This window comes from Copadichromis virginalis, linkage group LG18, assembly GCF_057382275.1.
Source record: "Copadichromis virginalis isolate Kocher_CV1m ecotype Utaka linkage group LG18, C_Virginalis_male_GT1.1, whole genome shotgun sequence".
Taxonomy (NCBI): domain Eukaryota; kingdom Metazoa; phylum Chordata; class Actinopteri; order Cichliformes; family Cichlidae; genus Copadichromis; species Copadichromis virginalis.
In genome coordinates this window covers 8,846,226-8,873,506 of record NC_140635.1, presented here as the reverse complement: position 1 = coordinate 8,873,506, position 27,281 = coordinate 8,846,226, and the positions used below count along the sequence as shown (strand labels likewise).

General features: G+C 40.0%; 2 protein-coding genes and 1 pseudogene across 3 annotated transcripts; 2 read left to right on the top strand and 1 right to left on the bottom strand.

Moving 5' to 3' along the window:
• Positions 1-2,262: 2,262 nt before the first annotated feature.
• LOC146687209 (acyl-coenzyme A thioesterase 5-like) lies at positions 2,263-4,753 on the top strand. 2 transcript variants are annotated; one of them, XM_085438915.1, is made up of 4 exons: positions 2,263-2,280; positions 2,800-3,299; positions 3,417-3,619; positions 3,698-4,753. In XM_085438915.1, the coding sequence occupies exons 2-4, from the start codon at positions 2,843-2,845 to the stop codon at positions 4,304-4,306; spliced, it is 1,269 nt and encodes a 422-aa protein (XP_085295041.1). In that variant the 5' UTR covers positions 2,263-2,280; positions 2,800-2,842; the 3' UTR covers positions 4,307-4,753. The 2 variants fall into 2 exon arrangements, with proteins under 2 accessions (XP_085295041.1, XP_085295040.1); XM_085438914.1 differs by lacking the exon at positions 2,263-2,280 and having other exon boundaries at positions 2,352-3,299.
• An 8,556-nt stretch (positions 4,754-13,309) lies between these two features.
• On the top strand, positions 13,310-16,067 carry LOC146687208 (acyl-coenzyme A thioesterase 2, mitochondrial pseudogene; annotated as a pseudogene).
• A 4,730-nt stretch (positions 16,068-20,797) lies between these two features.
• On the bottom strand, positions 20,798-25,626 carry LOC146687207 (ubiquitin carboxyl-terminal hydrolase 37-like). The gene is made up of 15 exons (XM_085439726.1): positions 25,557-25,626; positions 25,303-25,358; positions 24,934-25,006; positions 24,741-24,824; positions 24,186-24,241; positions 23,885-23,941; positions 23,653-23,784; positions 23,438-23,561; positions 23,201-23,352; positions 22,996-23,095; positions 22,777-22,853; positions 22,491-22,599; positions 21,833-21,890; positions 21,506-21,663; positions 20,798-21,419 (listed from the first exon to the last, which is right to left on the bottom strand). The coding sequence occupies exons 1-15, from the start codon at positions 25,581-25,583 to the stop codon at positions 21,414-21,416; spliced, it is 1,269 nt and encodes a 422-aa protein (XP_085295852.1). The 5' UTR covers positions 25,584-25,626; the 3' UTR covers positions 20,798-21,413.
• Between the last annotated feature and the right edge of the window lie 1,655 nt (positions 25,627-27,281).

The following is a 27,281-nucleotide window of genomic DNA, read 5'->3' as shown; positions in this document are numbered from 1 at the left end:
CCACAGTTTTGAGAGATCTGGTCTTTTCCCTGTTAACATCTGATACGGTGTACTTTTAGTCCTGTTACTGTAGCATCTGTTGCGGGTGTGTGCTGCATTTTGGATGGCGTAAGGCCATAATTCTTTTGGCAGCTCTTTTTCTAGTAAAAGACACCTCCCCATTTCAAAGAGAGTTCTCCATTGCCTCTCAGCTGTGCCATTCTGATGGGGAGAATATGGCGCAGATGTCTCATGCTTTATACCCTTTTCCCTTAAAAGAGACTGGAAGGAACTGCTTGTGAACTCGGTGCCATTATCCGATCTAATGCACTTAACACTGCCGTATGGTGCACAGTCAGCTAGAAACTTTGCTGTGGCCTCTGTGGTGTCACTTTTCTGTTTTAGAAAGTAAACTGACACTGCCCCTGAAAAATCATCTGTAAATAATATAGCATATTTATGACCACTTTGGCCACTAGGTTCAATGGGGCCCGCTAGATCAGTGTGCACCAACTGTAATGGGTCACTCGCTTTTGGGTCGCTTTGTCTGTTTCTGTTGTTAGTGAATTTCCCTTCTGTACACACATTACAATCTAACATGCCACTGCCTGTGATTTTCATGCCATCTACAACATCGGGTAGCTTTAACACATCACTAACATTACAATGTCCTAAAATTTCGTGCCATGTTTTCACATCACAAGCCAGATTAACAGTATCACAGGACATCATGTCATTGTATGATGTTTCATTGTTTACCGTTTTCAAATAGTAGAGTCTGTTGTATTCTTCGATGGAGAAGACTGTCCCATCTTTGTTCACCAGTTCATTCTGTCCCTTCTTGAAGATCACCTGTGCTCCATAGTTTGTAGCTGCCTTCACTGAAAATATGCTCTGAGGGTAGGATGGGATGAACAGGGCGTCTCTCAGTGTGATGGTGGTACAGTGTCCTTGTATGTCCCGTAGAGAGACGTTGGCATCTCCCCTCTTGAGTGCGACGTTGTTTGTCCTGGATCCATCAGCGAGCTCCATGTAGTGTTTCTCAGGATCAAAAGTCTCATCAAACTTTATGAACTTGTTCTTCTCTGTAATGATGTGTGAAGTAGCACCACAGTCCACCATTAGTCCTTCTCTTATTATGTCAGTAGGCAGAAGTCTTTGACTAACTTTAAATACAAAAGTCTGCTCTTCTTTCTTGTCCTCTTGTTTTACTACAGTTAGTTTCGCATCATCTCTGTATTTGGTTTTTCTTCTACATGTCTCATCACTGTGTGTCGAGCTTCTATGGTAGCTACACCACTTAGGTGTTCCCTTTTGGCGACAATCTTTTACAAAATGTCCTCGGTTTCCACATCCATGGCAGGTGATTGATGTTAAATCAACCTTCATCACATTATCCGCTTTTACTTTGTTGTCGAATTTCTCGGTTTCCTCATAACTTCGTAGGTTGCTTTTGAACTGTGTGAATGTTAAATCTTCACTGCTTTGAGTTGTGTGAATAGCAAATGGCTTGTAAGCTTCAGGAAGCCCCTTTAGAATCATAGCAATAATAAGTCCATCACTGATGACTTCTTTTGCATTTCTTAGGGAGGTCACTGCTTTTTCAGCCCGGATAATATAATCTGTCACTGTCTCATCTGGTTTCTTCTGTAAAGACGTCAGCTCTGTGTACAGTGCGATGATTCTGGGCTTGCCTTTACTATCGTAGTGGTCACGTAGTATTTTTAAAGCTTTTCTTCCATCGTCAGTCGCATCTCTCATTACCAGTGAAAGGCTTTTATCATCAAGAAACTGTATCAGTTCAGCGTAGCATTCAGCGTTCTTCTCTGCATCTGGGTTAGTGGCTGATAATATAGTGTCCTTTAGACCAATGATCCGCATGTGGCCGAGAAACTTTGCCTCCCAAAGTTCGTAACTGTTTTCGTCTCCGTTGAACACTAACCTCTGCCATCTTCCTCCTGTTGTGTCACGCCTGGGCCCATAACCTGTTGAGCTCGAAGAGTTTTCTTCTTCTTCGGCCATGTTCTCTTAATAATGCACACACTTGGTGGTTGATTACTTTTCCCGTTTCTTTTATTGTTAACAACACAGGAGGGGAAAACCATACATTACTTCAGCAGTTCGCGCTTCGGAACAACAGGAACAGGAAGTGAAGTAGTCTATAATCACCAAAATAAAATCCTTTTCAAAATAAAATGACAATCAGAAAACTTCTTTCACAACATAAAATAAATTAATATATTTACTCATGAGAACACAAATCTAACAGTATGCCTCCACATTTGGAGGGTTAAGCGTCAGGTAAAGCTTTTGTTTTCAGGCTTAAGTCGTATGTTTAATGCTTAAATGTACTAGTTAGTGAAGCCAAAGTCTACGAAGCTTTTCTTGTACTCTGTCTTCCCTTGATCCTCGACAAAAGTCTAGGTGGTGAGGCTTCAGGCTTTTACAGAAATGTAAAAATATTTCCTGCTCTTTTACCCTTGGTGGGGGGAAGAAAAGATTTTTAGCTAGCGCTAATGCTTCTGTAGTTCTGTTACTGCAGGTCTGAGAGGGTTAGGGAAGTAGGAAGGAAGGCATCAAAATAAAAGCGCACAGGACCCTTGAAACTTGACAGTTCTGTTGAGCCAAACAAAGCTGGAAGACGTATATCACATCGTCGTTTACATCCACTTTGGATGCTAGAGTTGGAGTGAAATACAATAGGACTCTTTAACTTTACCACAAGGCCAGTGTGTACTCTAAAAGGCTAAAGTTCACAGCACCTCTTAGAGTAATAAAAATAACGTGTGCAGTAGCACTATTTTGTTTATTTTTCTATAGGGCAAAGTCTAAACGTGTAACTTAAAGGAAAGTTGCTGAAGACATGGCTTCCCAAATCAGGCTGAGGCTGCTCCCGAGTGCCAGGTGTCTGTTTGATGAGCCTATTCAGGTGAAGGTGGCCGGGCTGAGGTCGAGGCAGGTGGTCTCCCTGAGAGCCAGCTCAACCGACGACAAGGGAACTGTGTTCAGCTCTGCGGCCACCTACAGAGCCAATGGCAACGGGGAGATTGACTTGAAGAGAGACCCCTCACTCAGTGGGAGCTACGTTGGGGTTGAACCGATGGGTCTGCTTTGGTCAATGACACCGGACTCTTTGCATAAAAGACTTCAGAAGACAAATGCCCTTAATCCATCCATGGTAAAGTTCTCAGTGCACGAGGAGGCAGGTGAGGGCCGGATTCTGGCAGAGGCGACTAATGAGAGGATTCTAATGGGAGATGGGGTCATTCGGGTCCCCATCAAAGAGGGGAACATTCGAGGAGTCCTGTTTACTCCTCCAGGTTTGTCAGCATCATTTAGGAAAAAAAGTACATACTTGAAAATGTCCTAGTTACAGTTACTCATAATTTTAGCTCCATACAAAAATATGCTTGCTTTGCATGTATGTTTCATTCCAGGCAGGGGTCCCTTCCCAGCTGTGTTAGATTTGTACACTTTTGGTGGAGGTCTGTCAGAGAAAAGAGCCTCTCTGTTGGCCAGCAGAGGATTTTTGGTTCTGACTGTTGCCCTGTATGGCCACGATGACCTGCCTAAAAACATTAAGGAGATCCACCTGGATTATTTGGAAGAAGCTGTCGAGTTTCTAAAAAAACTAACTAAGGTGAGTTAATTTATTCTGGAAGACTCATAGTTGTTGAAGACAACTTTGATGGCTGTTCATTGACATGTTTTTCCACAGGGTTCCAGTAAAAAAGTTGGTGTAATATCCCTTTCCAAAAGTGGAGATCTTGCCTTATCAGTTGCTTCTTACCTACCAGATGTTGAGGCCACAGTGTGGATCAATGGCTGCTCTGCCAATGTAGTTTTCCCTCTCTACTATAAGAAAAGACAAATACATTCTGCATTAATGTTTGATTTAAAGAAAGTGATTCCCACTGAGTCAGGGGCCTTCAACACCAAATACGCTTTAAACAATCCTCTGGCGGAGGAGAACAAGGGCAGCCTGATTCCCATTGAACGAGCCAAAGGACATTTCCTCTTTGTGGCCTCTGAGGATGACCTTCAATGGGACAGCAAGGCTTACGTGGATGAGATGGTGGAGAGACTGAAGCGTCACGGGAAGGAGAAGTTTGAGAGTGTGTCATACCCTGGAGCTGGACACTACTTAGAGCCACCTTATGGACCCTACTGCCCTTCCAGCTTCCATGGGGTTTTAGGCAAGCCAGCCTTGTGGGGAGGTGAGCCCAAGTCCCACGCAGCAGCTGAGGTCCACATGTGGAAGAAGATCCAAGATTTCCTCAGAAATCATCTGAGCTCTGATGCTGCACAGAATAGGGCCAAGTTCTAGTTTCAAACTAGACAATGAATAACAAAAATTAAAGTCACGACTGCCATAAAACTGTGATAATCATGTCTGACCTGTTAAATGTGTTGATTAATGATTCACTATTTTAAACATTTAAAGTCTGTAATTTATCACAACAGGTAGAACGGGATCCTCCTTACCCTCAAGGTATAGCTATAATTTTGTGTTAATACTCCATAGTGTCATGTAAATGCTTGTAAGTTTTCTGTTTTCATCATTAAAGTTGGTAAAATTTGAAAAAGGTTTATTTGTATAAAACTTAAAAAGCGTATCCTGAATTCTTGACACGATGTAGATTCAGTCCTTCTGTCACACTGAGGTACTTTGATGTTGCGAGACGATCCAGTTGTCACAGGGTGATGTTGCTGCAGACTTTGTCTCATGTCTATTAAAATATCTATTAAAATTAAAGTTACTTTTGCTGCTGGACACTCTAAAGTCAACTTATTAATTCATCAAAACCAAAAAGACAAGACGTATTGACTGCCGTTTAACTCTAGAATAAATGTTCTTAAGTGTTGATTTCTGATGTATTATTTAATGTAATGAAAGATTGTGATTTATCATAAACTGGCATCTGTGGCTCACAAATTACCTTGAGGCATACTGACACATCCCATCTTCACACAGCAAACTAGACAGACTGGTGCCTATAACAAGCTAATGTTAACTGAATTTTGTTTTTCCTTAAAATTGTTGTTGCAACTGTTACAATAGACGTGTATTCAAAGGCAACAAATTTGGTCTTGTGTTTGTTGTTCATGGTTTCTCAATGAACTCCCAAACCAGTGGAACACGCCTGTGTCTCTCTTAGTCCTTGTTCTACCAGACGACCCTCCAGAAAAGGAAGTTCTGCTAATAGGGGATTGTGAACTTGGTGTTTCCTCTTTAATATTACGCAGTCTTTGCCTCCCATTATAAGATAGTTTGGGATGAACTATTGTGAAATGGTACTATATGAATGAAACAAGTGAGCCTGTCAGTCTTCACTACTGCCACAAGATGGCAGTATAAGCCTCTAAATAAACAGTCGTGCTCTGGCTAGTGCTCCCACACAGAAAGAAACAGAATCACATCTACAACGAATTTAGAGCATCATCTATCCCAACCTGCATGGTGCTGGACTGTGGGAGGAAGACCGAGTGTTGGAGATTACTGTTAAGTGAACAGAGTTTTGGGCAACATTACACTAAAGTCTTGAAAAAATATAATAACTCACCATAAAACTCAACCAAACTAATCACCTCAAAGCAACTTTGGCAGAGCGGAAGAGGAATTTAAACAAGAAATGGGAAGCGGGGAACAAAACCTGACGTACTAGTACCTACCTCAACCTCATTTTTCACCTCTGAGATGGGAGATAACATGCTTGCTACAGTGCAGGGAGTTCATGAAGACTGCAGAACCTTCATCTGCCTGTTTGATTTATTAAGCAGCATTGTTGAAAAGCTCCTTCTCTATCTCTCCTGTTCTTTGTGTTTCTGTATCTGACTGCTCCCTTTCTGTCATTTCAGCTCAGTGGAGCTCACGTCAGCTTCTGGCCTTTGAAAGGCATTATACCTGCACTAAGGGATGTATGTTCTGTGGGAACTTGAGATTGACTTTATGCTTCTGTGTTTATGAGTAAATGATGATTAATTCATTTGTGTATAGCCATTCAAATTTAAACTGCATGCAGATACCAGCAGATACCAGAACTGTAACTGAGATGTTAAAAGTATTTCACAAGTACAAGGTATAAAACATACAGGCTTTAGAGACAAGCAGAATAGGTGATCAGAGAAGTTAAGGCTGGGTTCTGAACACTATCCAATGTCCACTTGACATTAACTTTCTGTTGTTAATGGTGAGCTGTTTGTTGTGGCCCATTGTGGAGCCAAAACAGACAGGAGGCAGGTCATGATGCTCCAAAAGACTTTATCAGGGGTGAAGTTTTCAGGACTCCGTGAAACCTCACTGAATACTAGAGTTAACTCAAAACAACCCATAAAAACTGCTGGGGTTGAATTCTTTGCTGAATAATTGTATTGTTTTGGTGCTATTTAAAGAAGATTTAATCAAACTAAATGGAACTAAATAACATAAGATTTGAAGAGGTTAATCCTACTCTAGTCCAACATTTGTACTTTTGTTTATGTCACATTAAAAAACATTGAATTTGGAAAACATTTCCATTTCTGCAAAATCAGTTACACCTAAAAAATCTCACTGAATTAATTGAAGGTGATTTAAAGGATCTGGAGCAAGCTGGGGTATTTTACCTGGATATTAATACCCCTGGTTTTTGGCCTCTAACAATAACTTTTTGGGATTTTCCCTGTTTTTTTCCCTCTCACTCACTCTCTCTCAGTCCTTCTGTCCCTTTCATTCTTCTGTGACGCTTCCTTGTGGGTCCACCTGTGGATGGAGTTTCCTTTTCCTGTAGTTTCTCTCTCATCATCTAATCGCTTGTGGTATTTAATGAAGGACTGGAGCTGCTGCTCTCCCTTGGATTGTTGTTAACATCATGTTGGTAATTTGTGACGCTGAGAATTCAGTGAATAGTTTAAAAGATCGGCTTATAAAGTTCAAAGTTTCATTGACACAAACAAGCTTTCGGTCAGATTAGCAGCTGATTTCTTTCTTCAAGAAGTCCCCCGTACAGTAACAATTACAAATAATACTGTCTGTTTCAGGTGTTCACCTTTTTCTTCCAACTGATTAAAAAACAGTAAGAACGAGAATGGTTTTGGGCCAAGCTGCTGATCTGGTGAACCTTACAAGCCTGCCATGTCTGCACTGTGTATTATTAGGCCATGTTCATGTAGTCTGCACCGTGTAATTATCTCAGCAGGCTGCTGACAAGAGGAGCCAAGATCTCTGTCCCATGTGGTGCAGATGTATTTATTTTTAAGACTGTGTTGTATCTTTAGGACTTTAGTAACAAAGGACAGAGACAAAGACTGTTTTAAAGTCAGTTGAAGAAAACTTGAAAGCCAAAATTCTTCTTAGACTATTCTTACACTTTGCTCAATAATGCATCACATGATATCGGCTCCCCTTTCTTCACTATTTCATGCTGCTAGCTGCAAGCTTCTTTTTATTTATTTAGTCCATCTGGAAGCCATAATGAGATATTATCCAGTGTTTGAACCGTTTCAAAGTGTTGATTGCACTTTAAAAGCACATTTACTGGGTTTACAATAATGAAATCACTCAAATTTTTTGAGAAAGAGCTACAAATTTGAACCTAGAGGAAATGTGTGAAATAATTTGAAAGGTCCACTCTGTTTCTAAACATAATGGTAAATGGTCTGTATTTGTATAGTGCTTTACTTAGTCCCTATGGACCCCAAAGCACTTTACACTACATTCAGTCATTCACCCATTCACACACACATTCACACACTGGTGATGGCAAGCTACATTGTAGCCACAGCTGCCCTGGGGCGCACTGACAGAGGCGAGGCTGCCGGACACAGGCGCCACCGGGCCCTCTGACCACCACCAGTAGGCAACGGGTGAAGTGTCTTCCCAAGGACACAACGACCAAGACTGTCGGAGCCGGGGCTCAAACCGGCAACCTTCCGATTACAAGACGAACTCTTGAGCCACGATCGCACCCTACATTATGTTATTAATAAATCTTATTGATTGTAGCTGTAAGAGGTCAGTAAATAATTTTTATATATATATATATCTGTAGCACATGTCTCATACTATAATTTTTTTATGAAACTGGCAAAACAATCAAAAACCACAATCTGAGAGCTGCCTTGCTCTTGGAGCTTTCACGGGAAACTAAATCCTAGCAATAGTGATTGCGATTTGATTAACTGCAATGACTGGTGTAGAAAATTCCTTAGTTCTTGTACACTTTTTGTGTAGTTCTTGATTTTATCAACACACAAAGGAAAAAGTTGGTCTCCAAAGTCAAACAACTTTTGATTTACGCAAGAGCGCTTTTCTTTAGTCTTTGTCTCATTCCTTGCACAGTGCATCCAAAACAAGCAGAGCCACCATATCATCTCCTTTTAATTCATCTAAAAAGGACACGAGGAAACAGTGATTGTAGAAACATTTATTCAAATCCCTCTGCGGCCCTTGTGTTTGGCAGTGGTCCTCGGGCTCTTGCCAACATGCAGACAGCGAACGTGTTGGCCTGCTTTTGAAAACAGATGATCAAAGATTTCCACGTTTCTGGTAAAAGTATAACAATTACATGTTTATCCCACACATTTTGTGCTTTACATTGTTCCCAGTGAGGCCTGAATAGGCATAGACATCATGTCAGATTCTGTGTTGCAACACTACTGCATGGAAATCTGTATTTTCATAGTTTTTAGGAAAAAAAAATACATTTAATGTTTGGTATATGATACCGTACCGTGTATATTTATGTAGATTTAAAAAAAAAAAAGCCCCCTGGCTTAACAGTGCAGTGGTTACACTGCATCAAGAGGGAGCAATAGGTTAACATCATGGGTGTTACTATTTCTGTTTTGAGAGTAATGCCTCCTGCAGGATTTGAAAAACTCTGTAAAACAATAGATAACTAATGAAAAGCTGAGATGTTCTATTAGGAATTTTCTGAGAGGCTTAAATGGGCTTTTTATTGTTAGTGTGTTCAAAACCATTATGAAATCCACTTGACTTTTTTTTGGTTGCTCAAACAAAAGTAAATGAAGTCATCAAACAAAGGAAAAGAACAAACTAACACTACTCAATCAAAACTTAAAACAATACACATTTAGTGTTGCACTTGCACAAGCTTGAGCAACATCCTAAAGCTTTTTTCTTTCATTTTTGTGCCATAATTGTGGTTTAAGATGGAGTACAATAAAAAAAAGCCATCTAAAAGGAGCTTTTAACATCATCTGTACACATGTAGAATTTAAAGACTTGCATATTTGCTTGTGCATATACTGTGCAGCAGTGGTGCTGCACATCATCATTGCAGAGATCAGTCATGATGTGACCCAAATATCTAACTTTAGGCACCACATTTAAAACCTAAAGCTTCCTGAGTGTCAAGCAGAGTGGACCAGTGATTTGTACTGAATATCAAAGCAACAAGGTTCTGAGTCTCAACCCAGTTTGTGTGTGCATGTTCTTTGCCTTTCTGGCTTCTTTGGACAGCCCAAAAACATGCATGCAATTAGGTTAATTAGTCATGCTAAATTGACTGTAGGTGTGAATGTGAGTGTGAATGGATGTGTTGCCCTGTGAGAGATTGGCAACCTGTCCATGGTGGAACCCAGCTTTCCCTATGACAGGTGGCATAGGCTCCCCCCGCCCCCTGTGACCCGGAATTAGGTAAGTGGAAGTAAATGAATGGATAGATTTCCCAAACAGAATGGATGAAAGATTTGTTTCCAATCCTTTGTAGTTAAGCAATCAATACTAAACTCTTTTTAGCATTGATGTAATAAATAATAAACTTGAATTAAAACATGTTATTTCACTCTATCACTCATACTTAAAAATAACAATGAAAAACAAACAAACAGAAAAACAGCCTGGTGTAAGCAGTGCGTTAGCAAGAGGATGTAGTTATCACCCAATGCTTCCAAGCTTGGTAAGCAAACTATATCAATACAATATATTGGTGTAACAAACTAAATACTTGAACATCACACACTAGAATTGGAGCACAAAGTTCTTGGACTAGCTGATGATTTGCATTTTTAAATAATACAAAACTTACCCAGTTACGTGGCTGAGAGGTCAATTTCGGTGAGGCCCACTAAAACAGTACTGACCTAGTTTCCACGCACCTGTCACTAAATGTGGCTACATCCACTTGCACACAATTTAAATGGGTAAGTTATATAAAATTCCACCCTGCATGAAGCTGTTACAAGTAGAAAATTAGCCATAGATACAAAAAACGGCTTTGGTCCAAGCTGTAAACAAGTGTATTCCTACTGCTGAGAGTTACTCACTTCTTTGGATATAGCCTCAGGTGCCCGTTAAAAGAATGGCAGTTTTTGGCATACTTTTCAGCCTCAGAGCACAAAAATCAGTTTATGTAAAGTTTACATCTACATCAGTATGAATTCAGCTTAAAGCCTTTTCATTTAGCTTGATATAGTGATTGAACTATAACTAGATTCTAGACCCTCACTTTCACCTTGTCAGTACATTTTTGCTGTTGTTATGATTATTTACATACTCCCACCGTCCATCTGTCACATCACAAGTAAAATAAATTAATGGGACATAAAGGCTTTTAGATGATTGTAAGTAACAGATCAGCAGAGTGAAGCTTTATTTCACATTCAGATGTTAGTGCAGAAATGATCATGGATTACAAATTAGTAAAAGTGTTCAAATGTCTGGAGGTTTAGGTTGACCTTTTATGCAGTTTTGTGCTTTTCTTCCATGTCTTATTGCCATAAACTGTAACATTTGGTGGAATGATGTGATAACTTTATCTGCATAAATTCTGTGCAAGAAAAATTGCAAACTACATTCAAATAAAACTGTTTGTGTGGACAAGATAACAAAAATCTGGTGACAGTTAAGAGAGAAAAGCTCAAGGGGAGAGAGAATACAGGGTTTATGTCATATAATGAAGCTGAATAATCAGCTGTTTTGAATTTGTGTTGTTAAATAAATTTGGAAAGGGATAAAAATCCTCAGGGGCAGTAAGATACCAGAATCCTTGCTTTTCACTTATTTTGGCAGCTTTTGTGTTGCGAGTCAGTCACGAGCGTCTCACCTGTACAGTGAGGAGCTTCTCTGGAGTACATCTCCTATAAAAAATTAAACAGGACTTTTCTGAATAAGCAGACAGTGACTTAAGATGAATTTTTAAATGGATTACGAAGTGCGCCCCAGGGTGGCTGTGGCTACGATGTAGTTTGCCATTACCGGTGTGTGAATGTGAATGGGTGGATGACTGGTTGTGTAAAGCGCTTTGGGGTCCTTAGGGACTAGTAAAGCGCTATACAAATACAGGCCATTTACTATTTTAATGGAAACATACATTTCCAGAAAAATGTTGATATATTTTTTTTCTTTGCTAATTTGAAAAATCTCTTGAGTCCTTGAATCTATATACAGCTGTCATGGTCTCGGTGTCTTAAGAGCTCATTTTGTCAAATGATTTATGTTCTCGCTGTGACCCTGGATTACATAAGCAGAAGAAGATGGATGGATTCATGTTGTGTCACATTTCCTGTTTTATTTTGGTAATGGATATGTAATGTGTTTTGTGTTGAGCTAACTTCCCCCGTCTCATTATACTGTATCTATATTGTCTTCATGTTGTCTCAGTCTCCCCTTGTTTATTGTTGTGTTGTCCCTCTGTGACATATGCATGGTTTGCATATGCAGGACTCTAAAGATATCCCCATGCCTAGATTAGAAGCTGGTGTTTTACACAGACAGTATGATTAATAATGAACAGAAAACAAAACAAATATCAAAAGTACACATACATAAGAAAAGAAGAAATTAATCCCATGAATTCAAATGTGCTTCAGAATAAAAGAATGAAACAACAGTTGAACTCGTTTTTAACCCTGTAAAGCCTGAACCATGAAATAACTACAAAATGGTTCATCTTTTTGACACAGGTATTTTTTTAACTTTAGACCCATAAAAAAAATTAAATATCAATGTGCATGTATGAGTCTTAATTTAATTAATTTTTTTATTTTTTTTACTTCAGCTGGCATTTTTGTGCAATTTATTGCTTGAAATTTTATTGTGCAATTTCTTCAGATTTCTCAGGGGGAAAATTCACACTAATAATGTGGAAGTCTCAAAAAAGTCATAAAAACTAATGTATTAAATATGATACACTTGGCATTTCAGCATTATGGGAAATATTCATATAAGATACGCTTTAGATCTCTGGAGTAATTTCAGCGATTACTCCAGAGCCAAGAGCCATTAGTGTCATTTCTTTAATCCATACAATTAACCAAAATTCCATAAACTTTAGGGATTTCAGTGTGTCATTAACTTTCAGTCCCCAACAACAACTTCCGTTTTCTCTTAAAAAAAGAAAACCTAGCGGGGCCCACCCAATCTGAAATCCTCCCTCTAATTAAAATACAAAAGAAATGTATATGTTTCCTTGAAAACAAAACAAACATAAACAACTCAGGCTATAATTTGCTATTGTTACCCAATCATATGCATAATGTTAAGGCCAGTGTGTGACCCCGCCTGCCACAGGGATACAAATTTAAATACATGAGCAGAAAATTAAGGTCACAGTAATGAATAATATCACAAACTAACCACCTCGTACTACCAGTTCGAATTCACTTTTTATATAAGTAAATTAACTTGTATGAACATGTAACTACACATACTTCCGAGTAATTCCAAACCGAATTTCTGTTAATACTGTGGTCCACCTGCAGTATCTTTACAGCCCACCAGAGGGCCCCAGCCCACACTTTGGGAATCCCTGCTTTAGAAAATTACTTTGGACACTAGAATGTAGGGAAAAAATGACCTTTCACATCCAGTAACTATGTGAAAGGTCATCAAAATGCACCTGTGAGAGTTTTCTCCAGTGACTGATCAGAGCAGGAAAAATACCCAGTGTATTATTGCTTGTTTCTTTTTCTCTGCATCATTGGCATTAAATTTATGAAGTTTTACTACTGAAAATTTTGATATATCCCAGTAGACAGCTGAATTAAAATTAAATAGGTTGCTGTTTGTAACAAAGCTGAAATGTAATTTTCAGCCTTTAAAATTTCATGTGGTTAAAAAGTTGTGAGATTTAAAAAATGCTGGGACATTAAAAAGTGCCACATTTTGACCTAACACTGTATACTTTCTGGTCTGTAACTCCAGTAATCTACATAGTATGTAGCATTGCGTCCTCAAATATATTGAAGTTAAAAAAAAAAAGATCTGATTCTGATGGTGTCGAGTGGGAAGCATTCCAAGAATGTTTCTTTTTTATTTTCCTTGCAATGACCCATTTGTCCAAATATTGAACATTCATGGAGTTCAGTCTTTGATCTTTCAGAAAAGATGTCCTCCCAAGTCAGGCTGAGGCTGCTGCCGAGCACCAGGTGTCTGTTTGATGAGCCCGTTCAGCTGAAAGTGGCCGGGCTGCGGTCAAGGCAGGTAGTCACAATCAGAGCCACATCGACCGACGAGAGAGAAGTGGTGTTCGGCTCTTCAGCCACTTACAGGGCAGATGATGGCGGAGAGGTCGACCTGAACCGAGACCCCTCACTCAACGGGAGCTACGTTGGAGTGCAGCCCATGGGTCTGCTGCAGTCACTGAAGGCAGACACTTTGCACAAGTACTTCTTCAAGAACAAAGCTCTGAACCCTCACGTGGTGAAGTTTTCTGTGCATGAGCAGGAGGCGGATGGCAGGATACTGGCAGAAGAGACAAACGAGAGGTTTTTGATGGGAGACGGGGTCAGTCGGGACCCAGTCAAAGAGGGGAACATACGAGGAGTCTTGTTTACACCCCCAGGTACTGTATGTGGTTTTCCACTTAGAAGTATTCACTATCATTACAGTGGGCCCCCTTTTTTTTTTCTTTTTTTTTTTTAACAGGTGGCGAAGGTATATTTTCTGCAAAGGGTACATCACTTTTCTTGATTCAATTTCAATTCAATTTTATTTATATAGCGCCAAATCACAACAACAGTCGCCTCAAAGTATTTATATTGTAAGGCAGACCCTACAATAATACATACAGAGAATAACCCAACAATCAAATGACCCCCTATGAGCAAGAACTTTGGCGACAGTGGGAAGGAAAAACTGCCTTTTAACAGGAAGAAACCTCCCGCAGAACCAGGCTCAGGGAGGGGCGGGGCCATCTGGGGTGAGAGAAGGAAGACAGGATAGAAGACATGTTGTGGAAGAGAGACAGAGATTAATAACAGATGTCTTAAAAGATGTCTCAGTTCCTAAAATGCATCTGGAGGACAGAGGAGGGGGTGGCTTGTCATATTAGCTGTAATCATATTTGCACAGCTGTATCCTTTGTAGAAGTACTTATTGTACTACTGTTCCAGTTTAAATGCCCAGCAGGTCACAACTTTTAATACTTTGGAATTGCCGGTTTCTGAGCTCTGTGTGTTATTTCACAGGCGGGCAGTAAAGGAGTCGGCATAATATCAAGATCAAAGGGAACAGATATCGCGCTCTCTCTTGCTGCATTCGTGCCCGGTGTGGAGGCCTTAGTTTGGATCAATGGCACCAGTGCCAGTGTGGGCACTCCCCTCTACTACAAGAAACAGCAGATCCTCTCACCCTTAATGTTTGACTTCAGCAAGGTGATTACCACCAAGTCTGGAGCAAACCTTATCAAGTATGCTACTGAAGATCCCCTGGAAGAGAAGAACAAAGGAAGCCTCGTCACCATTGAACGAGCCAAGAGCCAGTTTCTCTTTGTGGCTGCAGAGGATGACCTCAACTGGGACAGCAAGGCCTACATGGACCAGATGGTGGAGAGACTGAAGCGTCGTGGGAAGGAGAACTTTGAAACTGTTTTTTATCCTGGAGCTGGACATTTGCTGGAGCCACCCTATGGACCCTTCTGTTCCTCTGCTTTCCATGGGATGCTTAGCTTCTCAGTGGTGTGGGGAGGGGAGCCCAGGGCCCACGCAGCAGCAGAGATCCACCTGTGGAAGAAGATAGAGGAGTTCTTTAGAACTCACCTGAGTTGTGATGCTGCACAGGCTAAAGCCAATTTATAAACAGGATTTGAAAGATAAAACAAAAAACAACTATTGAATATATTATTTTATTTGCTTGTGAATATTTTCTGTTCTGTCTTTGAATGCATTTCATGTTTGATTTTAATATCAGAATACTTTAATAATTCCTCAGGGAATTATGTGGGTTACAGTTACTCCAGGACAACAGTAAATGGCCTGTATTTGTATAGCGCTTTTCTAGTCCCCAAGGACCCCAAAGCGCTTTATACATCCAGTCATTCGCCCATTCACACACACATTCACACACTGGTGATGGCAAGCTACACTGTAGCCACAGCCACCCTGGGGCGCACTGACAGAGGCAGTAACTTCTTCCTCACCTCATCAAGCTCTTCTGACTGCTGCTGAGCTCCAAAGCTTTTTACCTGCTTGGAATTTGTGTTGACTGAATACATAAATTCATAAATCAAGTTTAATACAATGGCAGCAAAGATTAAAAGAAATATTTGTGTTCAGCTTGTGAGTGACCATCCTACAGCTATCTGGGTGAGGTCACTACCAGAAAACAGCAAGGAAGGAGACCAAAGATGCCACCTGGGAGATATCGCTACAGAATAAATGTTACAATACAAATGCGAACACACAGGAAAAAAAGGTTAAACCATACAAGACCAACTCCAAGTTAAAGAACTGCATTATTATAGCACATTTCTAAAGTATATTTCACTACCACAGTAGTACAAGGATGAAAATGGCACCACAGAAAACTAGCACATTACTCATCAATGCTGCTCTTTTTTATGATAAATAACAATGTATTTTAAAATACTGATGTATTGAAAAACAAGACAAATTAAGTGTAAAAACCTTTGACTTGTGGTTGTGAAAGTATTTGCACCACTATCAACTACAGCAGACTCCAAATGCGATTTTGTCATCCTTTAATAGGTAGAAAATGGAGAAATTAAAGTAGAAATGACTAAGTCCTACATTTGTGAGTGTTAAACAAATGTATTCCTGCTTCAGCATTTAACTGTAATGACAGATTAACTGCTAACAGACATTATCTGTTTATTAAACTCAAGAATTAAACATAATTGAATTTATGACTGTTTTATAGGTTCACCTTATTTGTTTACCAATCTAATGTCAGTCATCTCAACTCTGTATTGTCTTTGGTTGCTAGACTAACAAGCCAGTCCAAAACACTCTTTTCTGCTTTGGGGCGGGACAAGTGGTAAAGGTTCAGGTGAACCTGTGGGACCTGACACAGAAGCTAAGTCCTAAGAATTAGTGATGGGAATTCCGGCTCTTTTTAGAGAACCGGCTCTTTCAGCTCGGCTCACTAAAAAGAGACGGCTCTTTCGGCTCTTCAGGTTGTTTTGTTGCTTTAATTAATTTATTATTAACAACAATATAAAATTATGCACAAAAGGAATTACTAATGTAAAAAAAAAAAAAAGTGGTTTTATTTATGTATGTTTATATATAAATATATACAGTGGCCCCTAGAGATAAAGCCCGTACAAACTCCAAAAAGCACGTACAAATTCTAAAGGACGTAGAAACGCCAAAACACATTTCTAGCGTTAACTGAACTTCCAAAACAGAGCTACCTAGATCACTTAAATTACACAATTGAAAGCATATGTGTATTGTTTGTGTATTTATACACAGGCACTCATATATATTCAAATAATTTAAAGAAAACGTTCATTTATCGATAAAACAGGCGGAGCGAGAACACATCCGGGACTTTTTCGCGTTCTCGGCTTGATGCATACTTTGAATTGGAACAGTACTTGGTCTCCGACTGATGATGTATCACGAGTACACGAGAACACAAGTACAAACAAGAGAAAGGGCCTATGCTTCAGGTTTAATATGGACAAGTAAATGTGTGTCTATGTGGGGGCCCACTAGTACAAATGTGGTTTAAGTTGACAATAACTGTTTTAGTTGTACCCTGGGGCATTTCAAAGGTGAAAGCCATTCCACTTTAAAGGTATAAGGTTTTATGAGTGAAACCAGAGTTAGGACTTAGGAGGCCTGGTGTTTTATTTTGAAAATCTTAATTTATATACCATGCAGTAATTGTTACAACATTGGGTTTTATTTTTGTTCATTTCATAAGAAAGTAACTGTTTTCAGTTCATTTTTTCCTTTCCCAAATAAATACCTAGTCATATACAGCAGTACAATGAACCCAGCCCAATCTCACGCTAGCTTTTACCATAGCTTTGTGGGAATGGGCAATTGTTTGCATCGTCTGTCACACCAACCCTCTGCATGTCCTCCTTCACTACATCCACAAACCTCCTCTGTGGCGTTTCTTCTTTGTAACATAAATCTGTAACATATTGTTAAATAGTCTAGTCCAGGGGTCGGCAACCAGCTGTGGCACGCGAAAGGTTGTTAAGGTTAAGGTTGTCTCCTTGACCTGGAGACAACATATAAGATGACACCGCCATGGACCTCAACCTGCAGGCTTTGTGTTACCTGCTTCTTTATACAGGAGCATGTAGGGGTGGACTGCCTTTTTATTTAATTACCCTTTTCTCATGTTTTTCTTAGTTAGGGACATTTTGGGGGACGTTATACTCTTACTTGTTAAACACATGCTCCCATCCACTCTCTTGGTCCAGAAGCTCCATAATCCAAGTGTCCCAACTCAGGTCTGATGGCATTTTTTCAGTGGTGCTTTTAACCTCTTGGGAACTTTCACTACATTCCTTACTTGATGCAGAAAGAAGAAACGAGTCAGGGATGCATAGCAAGCACAACAAGACACCAGCAGCCCAACCTTTCACCAACTGAAGACATTTGCAGCACCATAAAACATGACAGAGAAGAGCTGGGACTATGTGAAAGGGTGAAGTGCTGCAGTAAAGTTGCAATGGTCCTATCTTTTATACAGTCTATGGTTCACTCTATTAAGATGTGATTATTTCCAAGGTCCATTTAGTTTTAGTTAGCTGAAGCTAAACCAGAAGTTAAAACGAGATGGTGAAAAACATTTTTAGTTAATGTTACGACTGTTGTCGTAATGTTGTCTCATATGTAAATCTGAGTGTGCAGGTGCCTTTCCGTGATTGGTGCATCCATGGGACGGCCCATACAGATTGGCTAATGACCTGGAGACAACATATAAGATGACACCGCCATGGACCTCAACCGGCAGGCTTTGTGTTACCTGTTTCTTTATACAGGAGCATGTAGGGGTGGACTGCCTTTTTATTTGATTACCCTTTTCTCATGTTTTTCTTAGTTAGGGAGATAAGACATTGTCATTTGGTTTTATTCTTTTCATAAATAAGTTTTGTACATCCTTTAGATACGGTCCCTTTTGTTTGTTGTTTTGGGGTCCACCCCGAAGCTATAGTTCGCTCCTTTCCTTTGTTAGAATTCAATCACTGTGAAAAAAAATCACCATCAAAATTGTACTGGTTGTGTGATGTGCTGCTTGGGGTCAGACAGGGGTGGATTATGGTCTGGCCACCCTTAGAAAGGCCATAACACTAACTAAAATGAAAATTAAAACTAGACTTATAACTGGCTGGTGTCCTTACCAGTGACCTTGGGTCTGAACTGTGGGCTCCTCTTTCCAGGTGTTCGTACTGCCTGAGTGGGACCAAGATGTGCTATCTCGCCTCTTTTGGGTTTTCTGCATGTTTCTGGCTCAACATGCAAGTATCCACTTCTTGACGTTCGCTGTTGGTTGCAGCCACTTGAGGTTTTTGGGCTCATTTGGGTTCTCAACACTGGGTGACTTTGATGGGAGTGAAAGCATCCTCACAACATAAATCACCACACTACCTGCTTTTGTTTCAGATTTTTTCTTTATCCTTGTTAACATGTTTGGGTACTGGGTTTACCTGTAATGCATTTTGTGCTCCAAAAGCTGTTATTTTGTGCAGCTGTGCTCCAAAAGCTGTTAGCATGACCTTTTTTATCATTAGATTGTGCCACACCAGCATCTGAGAGAAAAGCTTTGAGTTTGATTTTGTGTTTGTTTTGCAGGCACTCAGGAGAATAAGTCATGATGTTTCTTGTGTTTGTCATGCTAGTATCTCAGTGCTTGTCAATCACCAGTCAACAGTGTCACCACTGTGAACAACATCCTTCGACTGTTCGAGCCAAAACCTTCGAGAAGTCCCTGCAGCCGCTTCAAAACTCATCACTGAGCTCGATCTCTCTTTTAACACGCTGGAGACAACAATGAAAGAGGACTTTCTTTCATATGCTGCTTTGAGGGCTTTGTTCGTGAATAACAACAGAATCAAAACCATCCATGAAGAGACATTTCACCCGCTGATTAATTTGGAGAAACTGGACTTCCACAAACCAGTTGGAGACTTTGTCTTCTGGATGGTTTCAGAAGCTGATTTCTCTCCACTATTTCAATCTTTTGGGAAAAAAATATACAACACTGAGTCCAGGAAACCTTTTCGTGCCACTGAGGAGCTTGAAGACCCTCTATTTTTGAGGAGCTTTCCTTCAGTCTGTCAGTGAAAGGGATTTTGTTGAACCTTGAAACTGCCATGACCCTGTCCAAAGACCAGCTGGCCACCTGGCTGGGTCAGTCATGGATATTCACAAATACCCCATAGTACTGGTGAAAAAGAAATATTGAGGGAAAATCCATGTTCAGACCATGTTCAGTGTGTCGTGACACTTGCACGATGGAAGAACACACCCACTTGTTGGTGCCAGAAGAGCCACTGAGAAATTATTGTTTTAGCTGGCTCATTACAAGTCGATGGCTGGTCACCTGGAATAGCATAAAACTCTGGAGCGAATAATTGCCCGATTTTACTGGCCAGGAAACTGTTTTAGACTTAGAGCTTTTTATTGTCATTGTGCAGTTTCTTGCACAGTGAAATTGGGTAAGTGGAGAGCCGCTGTATCTGTGCGCACCACCATCTTGCATTTCTTGCATGTTTGGATATGCGCCGATGGTGTGCGTCCAATGGTGTCAGCTGGTGAACCAGCTGGTCATTCAAAAAGCAACCTTTATGCCCCTCACCATTAATGGAGGTCCCATTTGAGCGCATTGGCATGGACCTCATTTTATCGATGAGAAAAAGAAAGTCTTTAGTTCAGCTGTTGTTAACTGATCTTGACTTTGTTAATTAAACACTGCAAACCTGCCTTCAGTGTGTCCTGTACATGAGGTCATTTAGTACACCACAGCACGGTGAGTTTTTTTGAGCTGATGAAGTTCAGCCAAAACAGGAAACTTGCAGCAGGAGACAGCAACTTGTTAAAATGTTATAAGAGGTACAATGAAAGATTTTCACCCTACAGGGTTGTCAATGATCCAAGGATAAATGTCTAATTTGGTAAAAATTTTATAAGCCATTTCTGGAGAGACTGCAGTGGAAATGTTGTCACTTTTGGACTTTGCTACCTGCAGCTAAACATTTGCAGCTAAATCATTTATTTAAAAGCAGAAGCTGCAACTGATCGAGGGAATATTTGTCTGAAAACTTAAACTGAACTCCAAGGGTACCATTGCTCCAGCTTACCATCTTTACCTGAGTGAATCAGTTTGTTGAACAATCTAAATGATTCAGAAACTTCTGTGACATCAACTTAACTAAGGCTCATTACAAATTTCACAAAACACTGCTGAATACTTTTAATATTTTTTTATTAGTTATTTTTGTTTTTGTTGTTATTTTGATTTTAATAAAACAAAATAAAATAAAGAATTAAATCATTTCTTTGTTTTTTTTAAATTTAATTTATTTTACAAATAAATTAATAATAATATTAATAACAACAATAAAATTAGTGCTGTCAGCGTAAACGTCATTAGGTAAAATGACGTTAACGCTGACAGCACTAATTTGTTGTTTCCAGAGAGCAAGCCAAACACTGGTCCAGAAAAGGACGATCTCTAGTAGATTTTGTTTTAACCTCCTAGGACCTGGTGTCCACATATGTAGACATAACATTTTGGGTTGTCTAGACCAAAATACAAAATTTTGCTCTTCAAAAACCTGATATCCACTTATGAGGGAGGACATTACACTGCCACTGTTCAATCGAAATTTAAAATGAATGTCCTCATATGTGGATCTCATTCTTTTGAGAAACAAAAAAAAGATAGTCCGAATCTGATGTCTTTGTTTTTACATTCATCAGGTCCCAATCAACCCAAATGGCACAGAGAAATTAAAAATGCATGCCATGAAAGTTCAGGTCTTAGGAGGTTAAAAATGTCCCTGCTGATGAGACCAGTGAATGTGGGGCGACGGTGGCAAGAAAAAACTCCCTCCTGGAGGAAGAAATCTTGGGAGGACCAGGCTCTCTGGGAGGACCCTCCCTCCTGAGGGCAATACTTACCTATACTTGTCCTCCAGTGTGCGATGGTGGGCTGGGACGACTGCTTTTCCTTCTCAGCATGACGATGACCTTAACTTCCTTCCTTCCTTCCACTTCCTGTTTCAGAACTGAGAATGAAGACAAAACTGGTTAACAAGGTAACAGGACATTTAAAAATTCTCTCACTTCAGGATGAGATGCTGTGTCTTCTTACGTTTCTCTTGTAAAACAGGATGTAGGCCGAGTGCTGCTGTTCCTCACAAACTACAGATCCAGTTGTGTGGAGCACCTGTGCGTCATTATAGGTGAGCCAGCGATCTGATGTAGAGTGCTGACTCTCCTCAGGATGGACAGAACTACAGATGTAGTGTCCTGAAATCACATTAAGACAAATGAATCCAACTTCTGGAAGTCAACTGATTCAAGCAAACAGTGATTTTGACTTAGTGCTTCTTAGAACATCAAAAGCTTTTGTGTGTGAGTCCTTCACTGAAAAGTAGCAAGTTTTCATTTTCTGTTTGTCACAAGTCTGTTGTTTTACCTGACTCTGTGCCTCCATAATGACTGATGATGCTGACAATACTATAACAGCCACCACCCTGAGAAGGAACAAATCCAAAGAGTGTTAGTTTCATAAAGTCTCACATCAGTGCCACAATTAAGCTGATTTGCTGAGGCTACGTCCACACTAATGCGTTTTCGTTTGAAAACACATCGTTTTCTCTCCGCTTTGACCTCCCGTCCACACTGAGACGGCGTTTTCCTCAAGGAAAAACACAGCATCTTGAAAACGCTCTCGAAAACGCATACATTTCAAAACGGAGTTGTCCCGTCGCAGTGTGGACACTCGAAAACGCAGACTTTCTAAAACGATGACGCATTTTAGTCATGTGATGCAGTCATGTGAGCAATTAAACAAAGATAAGCCGAGTGCATTATACAGCAGTTGTTTTGATTGCTCTCAACTTTGACAGCCCTAAAAACGATTAATATCAGTTTGTACATGCTTTTCTTCAAATTCTGTAATTCTCACTCACTTTTGCGCATGCGCAGGACTGGAACATAGGCGTTTTCGGCCGTTTCAATGCAGACGCACAACTATTTGAAAATGACTGAAAACGCTAGTGTGGACACGGAGTTTTCAAATCTATCCGGGCTAGTGTGGACGTAGCCTGAGACGTTCTGCAGTCTGTTTTTACCTGATTGGATGGCACCACCAAGTCCCTCTGCAGCCTGACGGGGTCATCCACCTTCTGAATCTTGTAGGTTTGTGTAAAGCCAAACCTCTTCAGATGCAAGATCAGAACTCTGGCAGAAAAGAAAAAAAACACAAACAAGGCAGAAAATAAGAAGAATGAGTGTCAAACACAAACAGAAGATGGGAGAAAACGACTGCTCAAATATTGTCTCGAAAAACTCTGATATTTGATGCGCCACAGTTTGGAAACCTGGTCAGTCGATCAATTCTGATGTGACCTTACTCACCTTGGCAGTGTATCAAAAGACGACTTCAGTTCTGAGGCCGTCCCTCCACAATCACAGCGATATTCTATTTCTTCTTCCTGAACAACAGCACAGAGAAAACAGGCTTTATGGTAGAAAGAAATCTCAACATATGCACACACACGCATACACACAAACACTAACAAAAAAGGTGTGTTAAGATCGCTGATACGACAACTCTATTGGAATTTGTGATCTTACCTTCAAGTATGTCTCTAACATGTTTATCACAGACCCCTCTGGAACCAGGTCAAGAGACAAACTGGTGAATTCCTCTTGCTGTGATGAGTGGTGACCGCAGCTACACATTTCAGGAGTAACGTAGTTAAAGTAAAGATCAGGTACGTGGAAAAGAGGTATATGAAAATATTGCAACCAGCTCTGCGTTTCTGAAAGACAGGCTTACCTCTTGCATGTCCTTATGTTCTCCATTTTAAAAATGTGATGGTCTTCTACTGGGCAGGTATAACTTTGGCCCAGGAGAGCTGCGTTCCTCTCCAGGCGAGGTGTGAGCCTTTTGACCTCATTGAGGAACAATGTTAGGAATTCATGAGCGTCCTGAAAGAAAAGCAGAGAGATTTAAAACAGTACATCAAAATCAGAAGGTAAAGCAAAAAACGAAATGTCCAAATAGCTGACGCACTTTCTGTGCGCTGCCGGTGTATTCGGCAGCTTGCTTGCTGAATGCCTTCTTAAAAGCTCTTAGGTGGTGATCTTTAAGGCCATAATCTGTCGACTCATGACAGTCCCTGACATCAATAAGCCTTCTGTAGAAAGGAAGGGTAAACAGACATTTCTGCTGTTAGATCTCTTTGTTCTTCAGGTGTTTGAAGAAAGTAGAAGGTTGACGTAGCGCACCTTAAGAGCTGAGCTTCTGGATCTGTGCTCCACAAAACCCCCTGACGCCTGATGTCTCTTATGAACTCCTCAATGTTGAGGAGGCTCTGCAGGCAGGAGTTCATGTAGCAGGTGTTTCCGATGTTTGGAAACCTGACACACACGCGCAACGTTTACAGTATCAGTGTAAAATAATTCATTTTCTCCACTTTGACAAAGTGACCTTTGATCTTTGTGCACCACGTGTACTCACCCGAAGCGGTCTATAGTCCCAGTTTGACTTTTTATTTTTTTCCCACCGCGTGCTACACTGCTCCAAAAAGGTAAAAACACAAACACAAAATTAGGAAAGATGTCAAGATTCTGAGCAGTGTATGTGCATGTATGCATGAGCTTTGACGCTGAAACATTTTGGAGGACGTCCAAAAGTAGTAAAAAAGATGTAAATACACAAGGTGGAAGACAAATGCCAATAAAAGGGAAATAAAACAGCTCCAACTAAACCACTGCTATAAATATCTCCAGCAGCATTAAAGAGTGGCACATTTCTTTACCTCTGATGAGACGTAGAAGGAATTTCCTTCTCTGCCACGTTTTGTTTGTGTAATTTCTGTTTAGAAACAAGAAAACCAACATCAGTAATGGCATAAAACAAACATACCAAGGGAGTCTCTCCATGAAAAGTGTCCAGTTAGAAAATTTGGTATTATTTCATATTATTTATCACTTTAGTGAGCTGTCAGCTCATGAAGCAGATATATAGGAATATCTTTAAATAAAATAAAAACAATTTATTCATGCTTTAAATTGAGTTTTAAAGTTTGTCCTATGAAATACAAAATCCTTCATTTGGTTGTGATCAAAATTCAGTTTTTACAGAAATCATCCATGAAGCTTCATTAAAAGATTCAAAAATGCTTATTTACCATAAAAAATATTTAGAGAAACATCCTGCAAGTCCCTTCAAACTTACCTTTCTGTGAAAAAAAACCGTTTAAACATCTTTGAACTTAATTTGAGGACATAGATGTGCTAAATTGCTCTTAATTCTTCTCATTTAATGTGATGAGTAAATGCTTGATGACAGGGACTCTTTCCATAAAACATACCTTCCAGAATTTAAAAAGAAACCAGCGACACTTCTTTTGTGTCTTCACAGTGCTGCTCTCTGCCTCTGCATCGCTGTCAGTTTGCTGCAGAGGACGAACAAACATAAGTTTATTAAAAAAGTAAAGTCACTTTAAATTAACAAGTGCAATTTAAAGAGAAAGTGCATTTCACATGTTTTGAGTAAAAGCAAACCGAGGAACAGCAGAAGTGTCTCCATTTTCTCTTCTTCTTTTGACCATTTTCAGCAACAGAAGCATCCGGGATGCTGATGAGGACAAAAGTGTAAATGTTATTTTTCAAAGTGGAAAATTTTAACAAGGAGTACATGCTGGAGATTGCAGATAAAAATTAATAACTGTAATGGAACAAAATCATGTATTTTGTACATTTACACTCTACATTTTCAAACGCTAATCTCTGAATCAATATAAATTATAGACAAGACTAGAAGTAGTAAAAGATGTAATTACAAAACACCAATAAAAGGGAAATAAAACAGCTCCAACTAAACCACTGCTATAAATATCTCCAGCAGCATTAAAGAGTGACACATTTCTTTACCTCTGATGAGACGTAGAAGGACTTTCCGTCTCTGCCACGTTTTGTTTGTGTGATTTCTGTTTAGAAACAAGAAAAGCAACATCAGTAATGGCATAAAACAAAGTATATGGTAAGAAAATACAATATCCTTCATTTGGATTCAAAATTCAGTTTTTACAGAAATCATCCAAGAAGCTTCCTTAAAAGTTTCAAAAATGCTTATTTACCATAAGAAAATATTCAGAGAAACGTGCTGCGAGTCTCTTCAAACTTACCTTTCTGTGAAAAAGAAGTTTAAACATCTTTGGACTTGATGTGATCGCAGCCAAAATCTCCTCAGCTTTGCAAAAGTTCAACTGAAAACAAGCAGTCAGAGGTTGTATATTTATAAACTTTCAGCATAGAATGTTCATACCCTGAACAGCAAACATCATCATTATGATGTATGGGGCTAATTTGCATATTTTGGAATGTATGCTCATTTGAACTGTATGGCACTCGTCTCCAAGCAACTGCTACAAAATACAGGTCAAGTCAAGTGGCTTTTATTGTCATTTTAACCACGTGCAGAGGTACTGTACAGAGTGAAATGAGACAGCGTTCCTCCGAGACCCTGGTGCTATATATGACATATACGGACAAACCCAGGACTACATAAAGTGCAGTGTGCATAAATTGCAAAAATAAACAAGACAAAACAGTGCAAAACTAGACAGAACAGGACGATACAGACACAAGACAATGGAAATGTGCAAAATGCTGAGTATTGTGCAAAAGTAACTAACGTGTGTGAAGGTGTGCGTGTGCCAGTGCAGTCACTGAGTGTTCAGGGGTCTGACGGCTTGTGGGAAGAAACTTTTCCGTAGTTTGGTAGTGAGGGCCCGGATGTTCTGGGACCTCTTTCCAGAAGGCAGCAGGGTGAAGAGTGTGTTTGAAGGCTGTGTGGGGTCCTCCAGCGAGCGGGTGTTATAAGGAGGGGAGAGGGACTCCAATAATCTTCTCAGCTGCTCTCACAATCCGTTATAGAGTACTGCGATCTAATGCGCTGCAGTTACCATACCAGACAGTGATGCAGCTACTTAGGATGCTCTTGTTAGTCCCACTGTAAAAGGTGGTGAGAATGGATGGTGGGAGATGGGCTTTCCTCAGCTTCTGCTTGAAGTAGAGACGCTGCTGGGCCTTCTTGGTTATGGAGCTGGTGTTGAGGGAGCAGGAGAGGTTCTCCGCCAGGTGGACACCAAGAAATCTGGTGCTCTTGACGACCTCCACAGAGGATCCATTCATGTTAAGTGGGCAGTGATCCCACTGTGCTCTCCTGAAGTCAACAATCTCTTTTGTTTTGTCCACGTTCAGAGACAGGTTGTTGACTCTACACCTCTACAGATGGCCCGCAGTGCAACCCTTCAGCTTCCTAGTCCTATATACAAATTTAAAGACCTAGGAGACTTACTTCTCGTCACAGAGTTGTAGCATTCACAAGATTTTCAGAAAACTTGAACTCAAGGTCAAGGTCACTGATATTCAAACTGACCCCAGAACTTTAGTAGATGCACCAATGGTATCAATTCAAAATCCTACGCTTCTCGTTCTCGAATTATTGTCTTGACCAAGCTGAGTATACAATTATGAAACAATCATTTTCCATTTTTATTTCACTATCTGTAACTAAGACAAATAAACAGTATTTGGGACACAAGTCACTATTAAAGTGGTTAGTGAGACTCCACATCTGATAACAGTATAACACACTGCTTATTTATGTAAAATTGTCATCAATAAATGTGTTCAAAACAGAAGCTACACTGGCTTTAAAAGTTTTTGTTAACTCTGACTACCTGTCTGCTCTTACCTGTTTCTTTTGCTCTCTGCTGTCTTCATCCTCCATCCAACTCTACAGCTACATTTGATGCTTGGCAGCAGCTTCAGTCTCACTTGAGAGGACATCTTTTCTGAAAAAGAGAAAAAGATTGGACTTTATTAATGTAAGATAAAAAGTCCCC

Coding starts and splice junctions, on each gene's coding strand:
- LOC146687209 (XM_085438915.1), top strand. CDS start 2,843: ATGGCTTCCCAAATCAGGCTGAGGCTGCTCCCGAGTGCCAGGTGTCTG. Junction 3,300..3,416: donor AGTCCTGTTTACTCCTCCAG/GTTTGTCAGCAT, acceptor GTTTCATTCCAG/GCAGGGGTCCCTTCCCAGCT. Junction 3,620..3,697: donor TTCTAAAAAAACTAACTAAG/GTGAGTTAATTT, acceptor GTTTTTCCACAG/GGTTCCAGTAAAAAAGTTGG.
- LOC146687207 (XM_085439726.1), bottom strand. CDS start 25,583: ATGTTTAAACTTCTTTTTCACAGAAAG. Junction 23,785..23,884: donor GGGACTATAGACCGCTTCGG/GTGAGTACACGT, acceptor CGTGTGTGTCAG/GTTTCCAAACATCGGAAACA. Junction 22,600..22,776: donor TCTTTTGATACACTGCCAAG/GTGAGTAAGGTC, acceptor CTTTTCTGCCAG/AGTTCTGATCTTGCATCTGA.